The 18,604-nt window shown below is 39.9% G+C and overlaps 1 protein-coding gene across 2 annotated transcripts in view; it reads right to left on the bottom strand.

Annotated features, from left to right (window-relative positions):
• LOC139698693 (semaphorin-2A-like) overlaps positions 1-18,604 on the bottom strand; it is a 185,556-nt gene that overhangs the window by 27,416 nt on the left and 139,536 nt on the right. For both annotated transcript variants that reach the window (XM_071597570.1, XM_071597568.1), the window contains one exon: positions 1,110-1,386. In XM_071597570.1, the coding sequence (XP_071453671.1) occupies positions 1,110-1,233 (124 nt within the window). In that variant the 5' untranslated portion in view covers positions 1,234-1,386. The remainder of the gene's footprint in view (positions 1-1,109; positions 1,387-18,604) is intronic.

Below are 18,604 nucleotides of genomic sequence, written 5' to 3'. Positions count from 1 at the left end.
GGAGTTATGCCTAATTTATGGGCCGACAGCTATGAGTGAAGGAAAGGTTAGACAATGGTTTAGACTGTGATTTTAAAAATGGACGAAATAATATCCATGACGAAGAGCGAAGTGGCAGGCCCAGTATTCTGACCGATGAAATTGTTTCGCAAGTGGAACAAAAACTGCGATGTGATCGTCGATTGACGATTAATGGCCTGGCTGAACAATTTCCTCAACTTGGACGCACTACTGTCTACAATATAGTCACGGAAAACCTCGGATACCACCAATTGTGTGCTAGGTGGGTACTGAAAATGCTCACCGACCACCACAAAGAGCACAGAAAGTCCCGTGGACGCGAGTTTTTGACCACCCACCGTACAGTCCTGACCTTGCACCTAGCGACTACTTCCTCTTCTTACACTTGAAACAGTGGCTCGGTGGACAACGTTTCGAAACAGAAGAGGAACTCAAGAACGGCGTTGTCAATTGGTTCAACTCTCATGCTACGAGCTTCCATGCAGAGGGGTTAAAGAAGCTGGTGCAACGGTACAAAAAATGCTTAGAAGTAAGCGGCGATTATGTAGAGAAGTGAAGTAGGTTTGTAGCTTTCTAGCTAACTAAAAGTGCCAATAAAATGTGTTTTTTATGAGTATATTTTTTCTCGTGACCAAACGGCCGTTACTTTATGAACATGCCTCGTACACTAAGATTCAGGAAAAGATCTCTTTATTCATGCAATAATTTCTGAAGTGAAATGTGTTCACTTGAATGCTTGCCCATACCTTATAAATTTTACATTTGCACAAAAAATTGGTGAAAATCTTTGAGAAATTTGATGAAAAAAAGATAAAAAGCTTTTGAAAACTTCATTTATTAATTTACTTCAAGTTGATCAACCCTAAAACTATCCAAAAGGGAGGAGTTCTCCTCACATATTGATTAAATTAAGGAAGATAATGGCGACTGATTAATTATTCACTGTCAAAGTCTCTCTAGCCATTGCAAGAATTTCAGTTGTTGCAGTTCATACTACCCTGGTGTTATCCAGGGATAACATTAGTGACTGAACAGACAATATCATCCTTTCATTTCACGAGCTTAATAATTAAGTCAAGGAATAATACCTGGTGGAAGAGTGTTGACTCCAGCAGTGACTATATCTGCCTTGATCATACCATAAGAGGATGGCACCACTGCGGCCAACGAAATGATCAATATGGACCAAAATGGATGTCTTGGAACTGCCATCTTGAATACTCTTTTTCAGTTTTGGAAAATCTGCCGTGAATTTCTTCAGTTATGTTCTCCGTCTTAAAGACAGGCTGTAATGTTCAACATGGAGGGAGGAGGAAGTCCTTGAGCTCTCCCACCCACCCTACAGGCATCCACGAACCAAGAGACCTAAGGAAAAAATAGAAATAATAATGTAGAATTAGGAAAAGGACTGCAAAACAGCAACAGTTTTTAATTTCAAAGAAACAACAAAGTATATATTTACATCATGCTCTGTGAGGTAAGTTACAATGATTATTCCTCATGATAGGAATTCGATATCCATCAAACGATAGAGTGAACATACTTTTCAACAGAATTTATTTGACTATGTATTTTCTCTCTTTTATTTGATGGATATAAAAAAACTTCTACACATGAATCTGTAAGCAATTCAAAATACTTAATATATACATATTGCATGATTTTTTAAGTTAGATTTCTCAGTGGAGACAACAGGCTTCTGACAGACCTCTGTATTTGGTAGTAGTAATAGTATTAAGGGGAGGCGAGCGACTGCTGAGGTCATTTGCACCATTAGGGATGGACAGGAAAGGATGAAGGGTGGAGGGAAACCCGGCGTCGGCATTAGCCTACTCTTAACGAAAGGCTCCAAGGGGTCCGCAGCTTAACGTCCCATCTGACGGACGGCGTACTCACTCAAAGCGCCCTCCACAAAGCACCTCAAGTAGGGATCGAGATACCACTGAAAGATATTCAACACCGCCAGGATTTGAACCCGGGCCCTCTGGTTGGCAAGCCAGTACCATACTCTGTATTTGGTTCCAGAGAAAATAACATTATAGAAACCCAAACCATGAGTGCATAAAAGAATTTCATTGGTCAAAGAATGCAAAAGACATTTTTATTTTTCTTGGACTAGAAATCTTTTTTTAAACAATTTGCTAAGTATTGTAAGTGTTCACGGCCAAGTAAATGGCCAAGCATATCAACATGGTGAGATTCTTTGGTTAGCTGAAAAAATTTGTGTGTTCAGCATAAGTGTGAGAAAATATTAAATTAAGCACAATATTAACAAATAATGAATATATTCCCCTCTGCGACTTTTAAGATGACATTATCGGTGCAATATGGCTAACACGCGCAACGCTTTTAGAGCGCTCATGAACAAACATACAAACAATTAATTATTTTTTACCTGGAAACCAACATTGATAAGCTTTTGCTGCCGAGTGGTGAAATTCTAATTTTGCAATAAAGGAATCCAAAAGACAAAGTAGACAGAATCTCGCTAGAAATTTTGTCAATTAGTAGGAATAATCCAATCAATTTGTACCCTACCAAATAAATTATTCTTTCGACCGCAAAATAAGTAATTATAACTCTCCATTAATCGAGGCGAAAATTCTCTCGTAGTCCATGGAAGGAGAATAGAGAGGTAAAAAAAAATTTCAAAATTTAATATTAATTTTCCATCTCCACAGCCTCCATCTGTAATAATCTTGAAGGGTCATTTTTTTCCCTTTTCCACCCTTGCGGTCACCTTCTCACTAGAGGACCAGAAAAACCACCGAGAGAGGAAGTTGGTCAAAAGAAGAAAAGCTCAGGCTCGACCGCTTCTACGCCTGACATGGGGAGAATTGTAAGAACTTGACGGGTCTATTCCAGCAGAAATAAGGTCACCCTCCAACTCAAACACACACAACACAATGAATGAGCACGCAGAACCACCCCTCTATACACAGGCACACACCCTACGATAAAATATACAAGTCTCCCTCCATTCACTTACGGGTCAGGTATGGAAGAGGTAGTGTCGATAGTATCCAGTGCAAAACCGGGGATAATAGCAAGGCACTCATGAGGATAATTGGCATCACCACAAAGAAGAATTTAGAAATAGAACGAAGTAACTTATATGCAAGTACTCTTCAGAGGTGAATAAAGAACATCGAATACTTTGAATGGAGAATGTCTCTCATTGATACGGTTATGAAATTCACATATACGAGGGTCATCCGGAAAGTAGTACCCGTTCGTGCCGCATGAAGTGCTGACGACGCGAGTAGCCGCTGGACGAGGTCAGATAGCTTCAGTGGCTTGTCTGCCTTCTCTGAGCCAAGTTGCGTGACGCTAGCATTGCCTGTGTTGTTTCTGTGATTGTTTACAATGTTTAAAAAAATTGAGAACGCCGCCAGTTGTGAAGTGAGGGCAGTGATTAAATTCCTCAATGCAAGAAACGTTCGCCCATGTGATATTCATCGCCAATTAAAGGAGGTGTATGGAGACAATGTAATGGACGAGTCGTCTGTTCGGCGGTGGTGTCGCAACTTCAACATGGGGAGGGGGAACACACACGACGATGAGCGTTCGGGGAGACCGTCTGTCATTACAGACCAACTGGTGAGCTCAGTTGACGAATTCGTGAGGAACGATCGGCGCGTCACAATTGATGACATCTGTGAGCATTTTCCCAATGTTTCTCGAACAATTGTTCATGAAATTGTTAAACACCATCTGCATTATGCAAAAATTTGTGCAAGATGGGTCCCTCGCGTATCTCAATGAGCTGGCGGCGAAGGACTATGCAGCAGGAATACAGAAACTTGTCACACGTTATGACAAATGCCTTAATTTGCTTGGAGATTATGTTGAGAAGTAGTTTAAAGTATCCTCTTTCAAATAAAATTTTTTATGTTTGTTAATATTTACTTTTGTGTCTTTATTTCACGAACGGGTACTACTTTCCGGATGACCCTCGTAGATTTTCGATCTAAAAATTTCGGTTGAAATGACGACCACTGTTGCCAAACTTCGCACATCATAGGCCCTTAACAAACGTTTCAATTTTTCTTCTACATTTTGCAGGATAAACTTCAGTAAATGTTACCTCATGACCCAGTGAATCGACATGGACGGTCCATTTGCAATCATGTCGCAATTGTTTAGAAACCCACTCGAAAATTTCTGGGATATATTATGCTGTTAAATAGAATTGACCGATTAGAAGAACCCACGTTCGGACAGCACTCTCAGCGATATGCAACTGTTCCAATGATAATTCGCGAAGGTTTTCGTTGGTTCTTTTCAATTGTTTACTTCTGTTTGTTTTCGCTTGGATTGCTAAGAAACAAGGAAAATAAACAAATTATTTATTTATTGTTGCCGCACGCGTATTACCACGCAATATTATGGTAAATATTAACTTAATATACTTTCCAATTCATATTCCTAACTTCAGCATTTGGTATCGCGAACTTTTCACTCCCTATAGAGTTTTATATCACATGCGGCAAAATTATAATGGCTGTAGAAAACCGTGAAACATGGAAATAAATGCGAAAGCCAATGATTTTGGTCAATTTCTTTCTGTGGAAAGGGCAGCAGCCACTATTCTCATCAAAGACTCATTGACCTAGAGAAAATCTATTCAAAGTTACTTGTTTTAAGTTTAGGAGTTGGATCGCGTGGGACACAGGTCCAACACACCTTGCGAAACTTTTCCCATCTAAGTTTCGCGTATAGTGTGAAAGAGGCTTTTGAAAAAAAATGACCCAAGTTTTAAAAAATTAAAGAAAAAACATCGTAGTACGGCACTTAAATCTAGAGAAACGTTCCTATTGGTTGGAAAAGCTTCTGCCGTTGTCAAACTTCTCGTCGCTTCACCACACGGGCCCGAGTAGAAAATCAGTGCGATCGAAGGAATATACACAACGATGGAGGCCATTTCACTCGATTGGAATCGTTCAGTAAGTCCAAAGTCAAACGCCAAAGGTTTTAATGGGGAATTTTTCGATCTAAACATTTTTGAGGGGATGAGATGTTGTTGTCGATTCTCGGCCATTGGGAATAGAGGAGAAAAGAGTGATTTCAAATAGTTTTGTCTAATAACAAAAAATACAAGTCATTTGAAACTTAGTGTCCAGAAATTACCATGAACTTTTTGGCACAATGAAAAAATCATTGTTATTTTGACACATTCCATAGAAACTGCGGGAGATGCCGCAACAATAACTTTCAACGGAGTCATCCGCTAAATGTGCACTTCAAATGCAACAATATGTCCTTTCGTTCATTCTGTCTATGTATCCAACTATTATCCCAAAATACCTTTCTCAATCCTCGACACATCTTCTTTCACTCCAAAACACTTACTAAAATTAACTTAATAAACTTTCATTTAAGTTTTAAGTCTTAGTTAAACTGTCGAATGAAAATTGACATACTTAATAACGATATTATTAATTGATAAAATTAAATTATCCACCAGTAAGGTATCCATCAAATTTAACCATGACAATGACTGACAAACACTTAATGTGAACAATGGCCTTCAATCTCCTTGGATAGTTGGGTTACGTGAATTTTTTCTGTTGTTGTATCTAAAGTTTTTTACGCCCGAATCCAGGTCTTCATCAACAATAACACTTATCAATACACTATTGATTAAGGTTCTTGCTTGAAAATAATTGCTCTTATGAACATGTAGACCAGAATAAGGAAAGAACAGCACACGCTAATTTTTTCAGCTTTTTTTATGGGTCAGGAATATACTATCACAGGTGTTGAAAATCAACGTATCTTCCTTCTCCAAGGTCTTTCAAAGAAGACCACTTTCGCATCCGCACGTGGTATTCTGTGGAAGGGTTTTGTGGAAGGGCTAAATACCACACTCAATGGACCAAAAGAGCCGAATGTGACTCGAGAACCGAGGTCTGCCGACCACTGCCGTAGACGATTGAAGGAAATGAGAGCAGAGGGGAAGTAGAAAGAAGACATAAAAAGGTCACATTACGTTAGGGATTAATGGAGAAAACACACATACATCAAAAGGTCATGACCTAAGAGATCAATAGAAATTAGATTCGAATTTACGATACGATATTTTTTCCCGTAAAATATATTTTTTGCTATTTTTAATGGCTCTTCGGAGATATTAATGTTTGATTGTGTATTTGAACAATTAAAACAATACGCATAGAAGACAATTCTTTTTTTTTCTTGGTCTGCAGATATTCGATCAGTTATTGTTTCTCCAGCTCTGACTGTTTTTGTTTGCGTGTGCATACGTCATTTACGGATGCTCTATGTCTTTTTTTTATAGGGATATTTGAGGAGAGTGGCTGGGCTGGTGGAAAAAAAACGGCACCAAACTTATGTGCGTGTTTGTGTGTGTGACGTAATTTATGGGCCACCACTCCCCGCATCGTGGCGGTGGATGCGGCGAAGAGAGATCGCCGCCCCTTAATCCCCCAACAAATTTCGAATTTGCGGGATTTATACCGCACGTGATCACTCGACGAGTCAGGCAAAACCCAAGATTATAAGCCCCACCAATATCATGTTAAAGCTTTTAGCCTCCGCCTCCGCTAATGGCTTCTGAATCCGCTTCTGATAACATCCCTTCAGTTTCCATTCTCTCCCCTCTCATCTCGATCCACCAATGCGATTGTCGCGCGTCCGAACGCCATCAGTCCCCGCTTGACGTAACAATCGACCCTTCCCAAGGGTTTGCCCCTTTCCTTCGTGACCTCCTCTCTCGGACGCCAAAAATACCAGCTGGAGTACCATGCTCCATGTTCTATTTGCAAAAAGTTTAATTTTACAGTCGCGTTTGAACACAATAAATTCCGGCTGACGCAACAATAGACTCACCAGCCCGATATTTCTCTCAATTGTTACGTCGGACCACAAAAACATCCCGGTCGACTCAACAACAACAGACTTGCAGGACCTCAAGTTTCATTTTATTGTTGCGTCGGAACGCAATTAGTTCGATTGATGCATGAGTCGTCTCCCTTGACCTCAGGTTTCATTTTATTGTAGCGTCGGACAAATAACATGCGGTTTGACGCAACAATGGACTCTGTAGACCCAAGGTTTTATTTTATTGTTGCGTCGGAACACGATAAATCTAGGTTGACTCAACATTGGACTCTCTCTCATCCACAAGTTAAATTTTACTGCGGTGCCAGAACAAAAAAATCTAGCATTGACGCAGCAACAAACTCTCTAGATCTCATGTTTCATTTCAATGTTGCGTCTGGCTGCCAAAAATTTATTCCCACGTCACAATAGACTACAAGTTTCATTTTATCGTAGCCTCGGAAACCCAAAAATTTCTTTTGAGTTAGCAAGCGGTTTTATAACCTCATGCTTAATTTTAATATGCTTCCAGATCACCTAATCGTATACTGAATTGCTCGCGAGAAATGTATAATTTTAGTCTCCTTCAGCGTTGACGATGTACATTATACTATAGCAAATAAATACTTGAATTGGGAACATTAGATTTGGCAACTTACAATGAAACGAGCATTTGCATTGATATTGGTTACCCATTATAATCTCTTGATTTAGAAGATGACACCCGCCAAAATAATCTCCAATCGGACGGTGAGTTTTATGTGGTGTGAGAGAATCAGTATTGGTTGACCAATCTTCAGGGTAAATGCAATTATGAAAGATTTTTGCATCAGAAAATTCCAGATGACAAGAATCGAAGGAGGGGATAATACGATTTATTCCTTCGTCATAGAATCAGTACAGATTTCAAGTGGGTTTAAACCCTTACGTCCAGCTAACTCCATATATTCTGAACAGCTTTATGAGTTGGAAGTTTTTATTTCACTGAGATTTCCACGCTAGCCTTACATGAAATGATTCAAACGAAATAAGAATTCATTGTAGGTGGTCTCATTGGGAATAATCTGACATCAGAAAAAATCTATAAAAACAAGGATTACTCCAGAGGTTAAAAAAACCAACATTGGACAGATTAATTTTTTTATATTAATTTTTGTGATTGTTTTTGTAACGCTTGTAGTGAGAATGACTCTCTACGAATCAAAAGACATGGAACATTAGAAAAGCGGAAAGGGTGAGAATGAGAAAGGCTCCGAAACATGATGCTGAAGGGGAGAATACGGATGATTAAATGGACAGAGAAAGTGAGACAGGAGGGGATCGAGATGGTGCGGGGGCTAACGTACTGGTTCCCACTCAGAGGGCCAGGGTTCAAATCCAGGCGGTGTTGAATATTTTTCAGTGGTATCTCGATCCCTACTTGAGGTGCTTTGTGGAGGGCACTTTGAGTGAGTACGCCGTCCGTCGGATGGGACGTTAAGCTGTGAACCCCTTGGCACCTTTCATAAAGAGTAGGCTAATGCCGACGCCGGGTTTCTCTCCACCCTTCATCCTTTCCTGTCCATCTCCTATGGTGTAAATGACCTCAGCTGGCGGTCGCCTCCCCTCAATACTACTACTACAGTGAGGAAGAAGGAGGAAATAGTATATATATATATATATATATATATATATATATATATAAAATACATATATATAAATATACATATATATAAATATATACATATATATATTATACATACATATACATATATATATATAAATATATACATATATATATATATTATACATACATATACATATATATCCCTCCCCGGACTACAACCTTGACGTGGTGGAAGGGCTTGTGCGTTCCGATGACCCCTAGAGCTGTACTGGCGGGAGTAATAAAAATTGCTCCTGGTAGGGTCACCCATGCCAGATAGGTCGAAGGTTAGGAGCCAGACGAAAGGTAGTCCACGCAGCGTCTGTTCCTCAGTGAGGCGGCTGCAATGGCGTCTGACCCCAGTGGGGCGGCCAGTAAGTGATGGTGTCACGTTAAAAACACTATTGAGGAAGGCAACGGGAAACCACCTCAATTATCATTCCCAAGAACAATGTGATGGACAATAGAGATATTTTGAGTCCTGGCAACCACGGGGCTCGGCCCAATCGGCCGTGTGTCGTGCCCGGCAGCGGGGGAGGCAAGGCTTCCGCGGTCGTCATCCCACGAAACCCTTGCAAGGGAAAACCAGCAGCAGCAGGACAGAAGACGCAGGAGAAGAAGACCAAATTAGTTAGAATAGGAACGTGGAATGTTAAGACAATGATGAGGACGGGGAAATTGGAGAATGTTAAGCGAGAGATGGAAAGGGGAAATATAGATATTTTAGGTCTATGCGAGGTGAGATGGAAAGATAGCGGGGATTACTGGAGTGATAAGTATAGAATAATATACAGCGGTGGGGACGAGAGCCAACGAGGGGTCGCCATAGTATTAAATGAAGAGGTAGGAAGAAGCGTAGTCAACATAGAGCAGGTAACGGATAGAATACTACTAGTGGAGATAAGAGCAGAACCGACGAACTTAGTTATTATCCAGGTATACATGCCACCGAGCAACCATAAGGAAGAAGAGGTCGATAGGATATACGATCAGTTAGAGGACATGATTGCATGTGTTCCTGCAGGGAAACATTTGATAGTGATGGGGGATTGGAATGCGACAGTAGGCGAAGGAAGAGATGGTGATGAGGTGGGGGACTACGGTTTAGGCACGAGGAATGACCGCGGGGAGAAAGCAGTTGAGTTCTGCAGGAGACAGGGGTTAGTTATCACCAACACTTGGTTCAGACACCACAAAAGACGCAGGTATACATGGAAAATGCCAGGTGACTCGGGAAGATATCAGCTAGATTATATCCTGGTTAGACACAGGTTTAGGAACAGTGTGATAAATTCCCACAGCTTCCCGGGAGCGGATGCGGACTCAGACCACAATTTAGTTGTTATGAAATGTAGCGTACGTTTTAAAAAGATAAGGCAGGGGCGGCGAGTTAGAAAATGGAATGTAGAAGCATTAAATGGGTTGAAAAGAAAGGAATACAAACAGGCGGTAGAGAAAATCATGGAGGACGGTAAAGAGCTAAGTACTATTGAAGAAAAATGGGAATGTATCAAAAAAGGGTTGTCTAAAGCGGCAAAAGACACTATTGGAACCGTTAACGCTAAAAGGACTCGTAAACCATGGATCACGGATGAGATGATTACAAAAATGGATGAGCGGCGAAAATGGAAGAATATAAATACAGAATTAGGCAAAATGAAGTACAAAGAATTGAACAATAAATTGAGGCGGGCAACAAATAAAGCAAAGGAAGCATGGTGGAAGACGCAGTGCGAGAATATGGAAAGTCTGCAGAGGAAGGGGGAAATCGGTGCGCTTTACAGCATAGTTAAATCTTTATCGGGAAGTAAGAAAGGGAGATCAACGATAGCAGTTAGAGATAAGGCCGGTAAGGTAATAGTTGACGCAGGAAAGATCCAAGAGAGATGGAAGGAATATGTAGAAGACCTGTATAGTAAAGAGCTTAGACCAACAAAGTTAGACATTGAAAAGGAACATGACGTAGAGGAAGATAGCTTAGGTCCAGGCATACTAGACAATGAGATAGAAAGGGCATTGAGGGAGATGAAATTAATAAGGCCGTGGGGGTAGATAACATTCCCGTGGAACTTTTGAAATGCTTGGGAAAATGTGGGAGGAAGAGGCTATATGGGCTGATCCGTAGTATTTATGAGGAGGGAATCTGGCCGGAAGACTTTGTGACATCAGTTTTAGTTTCTATTCCGAAAAAGGTAAAGGCCACGTCATGTGAGGACTATAGGACAATTAGTTTGATATCCCACGCAGCTAAAGTTGTTCTCAGGATCATAAACAAAAGGATAGAGAGTAGGGCAAATGATTACTTAGGGGATGATCAGTTTGGGTTTAGGAAGGGGAGAGGTACGCGTGATGCCATTGCAGTAATGAGATTATTAATCGAGAGGAATATAGAACACAACCAGGAGGTATTTGCCTGTTTCGTAGATTTCGAAAAAGCGTTTGATAGAGTAAATTGGGAAAAACTAATGAGTATATTGCAGAAAATAGGAATAGATTGGAGGGAAAGGAGGCTAATCCGCAACCTGTACATGTCTCAGACTGCTCAGGTGAGGGTGGGAAACGGGGAGTCAGGATGGGCAGTGTTAGGAAGGGGTGTAAGGCAGGGTTGCCCATTATCACCGTTGCTGTTCAACCTGTACGCAGAAGAAATGATCAAAGAGGCATGGGAAGAACTCGAGGTAGGAATGAAAGTGGGCGGGGAATTCGTAAAATCAGTTAGGTTTGCTGATGACCAAGCTTTAGTTTGTCAGTCAGCCAAGGGGCTGCAAGCATTGCTTAGTGAATGGGAAATTCAGTGCGACAGGTATGGGATGAGAATCAATATTAATAAAACAAAGGTTATGCGATTTTCTAGAAAGAAAAAGGCCAAGCTTAACATTAAAATAGGAGGGCAAAAGCTAGAGCAGGTAGAACAGTTTACGTATCTCGGTAGTGTTTTGGACCAACACGGTCAAAGTAGTAGGGACGTAAGGAGAAGAATTGCGCTAGGCAAAGATGCTTTCACAAGGAGGAGGGAGTTGATGACAGGGACTTTGAGTAAGGATGTTAAGAAAAGACTCGTGAAAACTTTGATATGGAGCGTGGCTATGTACGGAGCGGAAACGTGGTCATTGAAGCAGGAGGATAGACGTAGATTGGAGGCTTTTGAAATGTGGGTGTGGAGAAGAATGGAGAAGGTGAAATGGACAGAGAAGAAAACAAATGAGGAAGTGCTTGGTATGGTGGGCGAAGAGAGGGGTTTGTTGGGAGCAATCCTATGGAGGCAGGAAAAGTGGATGAAGGGGGTGTTGACCGGCAGTGGGATGTTGAAGACTGTGATAGAGGGTAGAATGTTGGGCAAAAGAGGAAAGGGAAGGAACAGGATAGGGTTGTTGGACGGGATGAAGGGAGGAAGGAAGTACTCAGAGATGAAGAGGGACCTGATATAGAGTAGGATGATTGATTTTGTGTTTTGTTAGGAGTAATAAAATATTTGTTTGGTAGTTGTGTCAGTCCAAAAACCTACCTTAACCGGTAGATTACTTAAAAAAAAATACATATATATATATATATATATATATATATATATATATATATATATATATATAAGAGCAGAAGAGGGAAGAGTCATATGGAGAGAGAACTCAAGGGGAAAGCAGAACTGAAGAAAGACTGAACACAAAACACAAAATTGATTAGTTATAAACGTAACCGAAGCTAAGGTCCGGTAATAGAAGACCAGAACATGGCAAGTACACAAGTACATTGGAAACAAATGAATTAGGACGTACAACGGAGTAGCTATCAGGCAGGGGGTGTGAGGGAATGAATTGACATTTATAAGAGAAGACTGGGGGGCTGCAGTAAAACCAATCTTAAGATTGAAATACTGACGATTATGATATTCATTTTTGTAAAAAAAAATTGTCCATGCCAGATTTGTAAAACGTAATTATGATTAACTTAATAGCGTATCCATGATATTAGATCAGATAGGCTGGGAATCACTCGCGGAGCGAAGGATAAATTTCAGATTGAAGCTCTTCCTATTTTTTTCATTTCCAATATTGATCGATTCCATAAAATTACGCTGGGAACCATCAATGAGATCATGCTAGTAAAATTAGAGAGATTAAGTGTAGAACACATAAGTAGATTAAAGATGCCATTTTATCTTCGATCGATAGGGGATCAGAATAACATTGTTCGACCGCGGTTGGGCGGGTAAAATTCGGGTAAAATTATTCTGGTGTGGATTCACCCCCTGCCACACACCCTAGCGGTGGCTAGCAGGGTATATAAAAAAATTAAATAATAAAAAAGATAAAATCGAGAGTTGGATTTTTGGAGTGCCAGAAGGGAGATTGCTGTAAGATTATGCATGCCAAGTGTTTAATCGCGAACATGAAAGTATTTTTTATTTCGAACGTAAGGGTAGTTCGAAAATCCAGGGTTTTACCCGGATTTCAGTGAACCATATGGAAATCTTAGGGACTCCGGCGAACACTGAAACAGTGAGCCTAAACATGTGGCCTATCCGTCACAAACCAAATTCTTCCCTCCTCCGGGAGGGGAAGAGCGGCCCCATTCTATAATGAAATAGATTCAATTACCTCTGCTGACGCAACACTCGGCTCGGTTCTCATAAATCCACCATGACGACGGAACTGTTTTAATCGCTAGCTGAGCTCCCGAGGACATTAGCGCTAACGAAGTATTTCGCGTGAGCTGCCGACGGGGATATATATCCCCGCCACTCAAGGGATGGCGTGCCGAGTTTGTGAGAGAGAGATATTAAAAGGGTTAGGGGGTGGGGGGTCGGAAAGAGGTGGTGTGGAAGAGCGGATAGGCCTGAGAGGGAAATTAATGGAGATTAAGAGGGAGGGGTGAGGGATATTTCTATTGAGACAGTTAAATAAGAGCTGAGATCGAAACGAACTGGAGAAGTCTAGGCCTGAATTTTTTTTTATCTCTCAGACGGAAAGGGAACATTTATTGCCATTACATTTCAGACAAAAGCATCAAGGGCAAACTACCCAATAATATAAATCTTAATAATTCATATTTTTGGAATTTTAATACATTTCTTTCTCTGTGGGCACCACACATATCACCTAGATTGTACTGAGTTAGGGCGTCTAATATTTTTGCATTAATAGTGTAAAAATAAGCAGATCAACAACATAGGATAGGTCCAAAATAAATTTACTTTTCGGGAAATGTTTTAGAGATCGAAAAAATCGACTTTGTGAAAAATAACACTGTCTTTATTTCATACATAGATGCCAGTACATGTAGTGACTCAAAAATAAGATTAAACTTCATTCACTTCAACAAGGAGGTACAATAAAATTATCACATACTCCATCTAGCTAAGCTGTTATGTCATTTACAAACGAATATTATGACTTATGATGACGGCTGAGCGGACGCTTTGCGCATTGCATTATTATTATAGTAAACAGTTGCTGAAATATTCCATTGTCTCGTGTTATTTCGTCAAAATTTACCTTTCGAAGGGAATTTCATTTTAGCGGCAAACTGCTTCCGAGAAATTCGATGGGTCTCTAGTTTTTTATTAAAAAGTTAATTTTTAAAGTGACTCAGTTCGTTATTTCGAATTGAGTGTGTGCATTATGCCTAGTAAAATAAAATCGCATTTACTGCAATATCGATCAAAGTTTACCGATTAAGTCGATCAAATACCGAATAAGTTGTACACAAAACAATATAGCAACAATGATCAAATTACATGCATTAACGTTTATTACCATAGAAACATTTTATATTATTAATGAAATCAATTATTTACATTTTTACGCACACAATACTGTCTACAGAGAAGTCTACAAAGAAAAAAAAGAGGAATTACTTGGTATGGTGGGCGAAGAGAGGGGTTTGTTGGGAGAAATCCTATGGAGTCAGGAAAAATTAATGAAGGGGGCATTGATCGGCAGTGGGATGTTGAAGACTGTAATAGAGGGGAGAATGTTAGGCAAGCGAGGAAAGGGAAGGAACAGGATAGGGATGTTGGACGGGATGAAGGGAGGAAGAAAGTACTGAGAGATGAAGAGGGATCTGATGTAGAGTAGGATGTTGTGTTTTGCTAGGGGCCACAAATTATTTAATTAGAAATTATGTCCATCCAAAAACCTACCTTAACCGGTAGATTACCTAATAATAATAATAATACTGTCTACACACTACATGCATAACAAGGCCTATAATAAGAATTAAATCGTCAAAGCTGTACGGAGAAATTGGTCCGCAGAAACCGGGTATAGCTGCTTGTGGTTACATAATATCCTTGTTACAACAATACCATAATATTACAAAGGTGGTGTTGAGTTGCTACGGCCTTTTGATGAATATACGGTCCAACAATGCTCATAGACGCCCATAGTAGTAAGATTACGGCTATAATAATCATATTAAACCCTATTTGGCCTATATGCCAATGCCAATTATTTGGCTTTGCATTTCATGGGATGATTGCTTGAAATAACCATTAGCGAATCCAACATTTTTGTTTACCTTCCACGCGAAGAAGAACACCATGGTGATGAATTTTTTTGAATTACCCAGGATATTTAAATACGCAACCACTTATGCCGTACCCTCTCGGAGAGGGGAATGGTAATTTAAAATAAAAAACGCTTCATTTTGTGGGCTTTGACGGGATATGGTCCCTTAAAAAAAATTCTCATTTTAATTTACCTTGCATACCTTCTTTTTTAACCGCCGTGGCATTAATCAATTGCCTTGTACACGAAATTATGTTTATTCCGCGTCACTTTGGCTGCGTCTACCATTTAATTAAGTTTTCGAGGAACAAAAGCCTAATACCACTACATTTCATAGATTAATCTAACTAGAAACACACTTAATTCTATACTATAATAAACCTCTCTGCAATTCCGCACACTTCCTTCCTCCCTTCATTCCGTTAAACATCGCTATACTCTTTCGCTATCCATTTATCACCAGTCTTACTTTCTCCCCGCGCGTATATCGGAGTTTTCCTCAACATCCCTCAATCCAAATGGTCTCCATCCAACATTCCTATTCCTCCTTTGGATTTCTCCCAATAACGTTCTCTATCCTACCCAAATACTATACCAAAATACTTTTTCGTTTCTCATCAATCCTGTCAACGTCACGTTTTACATCATTCTCTACACTCGAAATATCTCAAAAGCCACAATTCTACCCCAATCATCTTGCTTCAAAGGCCATCTTTCCGACAATTTAAACCTTGATATCCACACCAACTGCGTTTAACCGATAAATGTATTTTTTCGGTTGCATAGCAACGTTTCGCCCTAATTCAACAATGCGGAGAATAGAAACTAGAATAGAAGTAGTTTTGAGGGGAGGCGACCGACAGCTGAGGTCTTTTGCGCCATTAGGGATAGACAGATAAGGATGAAGGGTGGAGAGAAACCCGGCGTCGGCATTAGCTTAATATTTACGAAAGGCGCCCAGGGGTCCGCAGCTTAACGTCCCATCCGACGGACGGCGTACTCACTCAAAGTGCCCTCCACAAAACACCTCAAGTAGGGATCGAGATACCTCTGAAAAATATTCAACACCGCCGGGATTTGAACCCGGGCCCTCTGGGTGGGAAGCCAGTACGTTAGCCACCTCCCATCTCGATCCCCATAGAAACTCGAATAGCTCTCGAATAGCTCTATTAAATTCGGATGGTAAAACCGGTTTTAGGACCGCATAATCAACTGAATTCCGAAGTCATACGCAAAGAGTATCATCCTCCACTGCTGGACACTTGCCCATTAAAATCCAAGTAATCAATACCTTCCCAAATGTAAACAGAAATTAACCCGAATCGATGGGGCAAAAAATTATAATTTTTTTCGGGTTTTGAAATCAAAAACAGAATTAATTTAGCATACATAATAAAAAAAACCACCCCTTCGACCGCATAATAATTCTGAGAATCAATTTTTTACGGCTCGTATTATGCATAATATCGATTTCAAATCGGGGAAGAAAGAATAATCAGGGTCGAAATTTTACGTTTCCAATTTTTATTTTTTTTTGGAAGGGTGAATGGGTGCCCGATCGTTAAAAAAAATAAAAATAAACAAAAGAGAGTGGGAATGCGTCATGGAAAAGTTGCACTGTCATTCGACTAAATGAAACAAGTATCGCTGCGGAGGGTGGAGATGATGGTTGACGAACACCAAAGAGGTCCCTGAGAGTTGCTGTCAGGAGTGGGTGGTGGAAAAAGGGGTCCATGGAAGGGGGTTGGATATAACCCTTTAAATCAAAGTGAAGAGAAAGGGGAGAGAAGAGTGGGGGGAGGGGAAATAACAGGCGACGAGGGTGTGGTTGCTTGTAGTACGTCACGTGTAGTATGCGACCGCGTAGGGTCCCATTCGACTGGACGAGAGAACGAGAGAGAGACCCATTTCACTCCCATCTTCGATTTCCCTTTACCATCCCACCATTTCTTCCCTCCCTTAACCCCAAAACCCTTACACACAAACAAATCACCCCCACACCCCTTATTTCCTCTTCAAACCACTCTATTTCCCACCCCCTTCTGTTCAAACATTTCCGTACCTTTACGCGGAGTGATAAAATTTTTTTTTAAAAAATGTATGAATATATAAAAAAAACTCTTTTGTCTCCTACTGAACAGATCCCACCCTTTCGCGAAAAAAATATTCCAACCTACACACACGAAAAAAAACAATGGATTCCACCCCCTTTACAACCCTTTCAATCGCACCGCGGAGGAATATCGTATTTCCCTCTTTTTTTCCCACTCCGTTTTAAAAAACACTAAAAAAAAGTAACAGAACCAGACAGAAAAAAACCCCTTCCGCGTTTTTTGTAAAGGATATTGTTTGCCATGTTCCGAAATCATGGGAGTGGAATTCAAAAGAGTACTAGAATAAAAGGAAGGGTATTGATTCAAAAAAGGGCGGGAGGTATGCTTTTTTCGACCTAGGGTTTTCCATAAATATATAATGAATGGCATAACAATGAGTTACGTGACAGGTGTAGGGGAAATTTTTGAAATCCTTCCAAAACAAAAATCGTCATAAAACACTCCAACAATGGCTAAGGCAGTGAGTGCTATGGAGACCGTTCGCTTTCAAAATTAAAAATTTTTCAAGTAGATTTCCTAACTTTTCGGACTTTTTGCTATCGTATTATTATTATAAATTATTACAATCCTATTTTTGAAAATTTCGTGAAAAAATACGAAATGAACAGTAATCAACTCTGGATATACAGACCAAATACTTCGGGGCGGCAACATAACTTCCTTTTTTTATAAAGTAAAACCCCTTTTATAAAAGGAAGTAATGTTGCCGCACCCTATATAATAAGAATATGAGCATCATCAAAAATAAAACAAGAGAGAAGACGAAAAGAATTATCGTGAAGTGAAACTTGAGCGAATGGAAACCTTCAATCTACCAGGACCTAAATATTTATATGGGTTTAGAAAATTATAAATACGCTGAATTCATATTTTATCACAAGAAATGTATATCCGAAATGTAGAATACCAAAACAACAACTTCGTGATGACAAGGGAGCAGTGAATGCGGAAAATTAAATATCTACATTGATATGAGATATAGAGACCTCCTTATTGGTTGGATTTGACAGTAAAAGGAATGTGAACAATTTCTGTGATGTCAAAAGAGGCAATCTAATATCAAAGAGCCATCTATTAACTTCCTAATAGGCAATAATCTTGTTTATCACTGTAACACTGAAATTCCACTAAAAAAACTGCAAACTAGTACATTAATTGGACGTGAAAAAATAGGTAGCGCCCCGTGCGCTCATAATGACGACAAAATCATGGTGACGTGACTTTATTATGTATGATATGAGAGTTGAGGAAAAAGGTATTCAGTGTCAAAAAAAAAGGATTTGAAAGGAAAATTGAATCCTTTCGCATTTAAAGAATTTGAGTTGGCGGAAAAAACTGAAAAGGACTTCGGAAAAAAAGGGAATAATGTTGAAAGAATGCGTTTAACACATTATCGACTCATATTAATTTTAAGCATGGACGATAATTGGAAAGTTATGATGATACCGATGACGTTTCGCGAAACATGACTCCACGTT

This window comes from Hetaerina americana, unplaced genomic scaffold, assembly GCF_022747635.1.
Source record: "Hetaerina americana unplaced genomic scaffold, ioHetAmer1.1.p SCAF_9, whole genome shotgun sequence".
NCBI lineage: Eukaryota > Metazoa > Arthropoda > Insecta > Odonata > Calopterygidae > Hetaerina > Hetaerina americana.
This window is presented reverse-complemented; position numbering and strand designations above follow the sequence as displayed.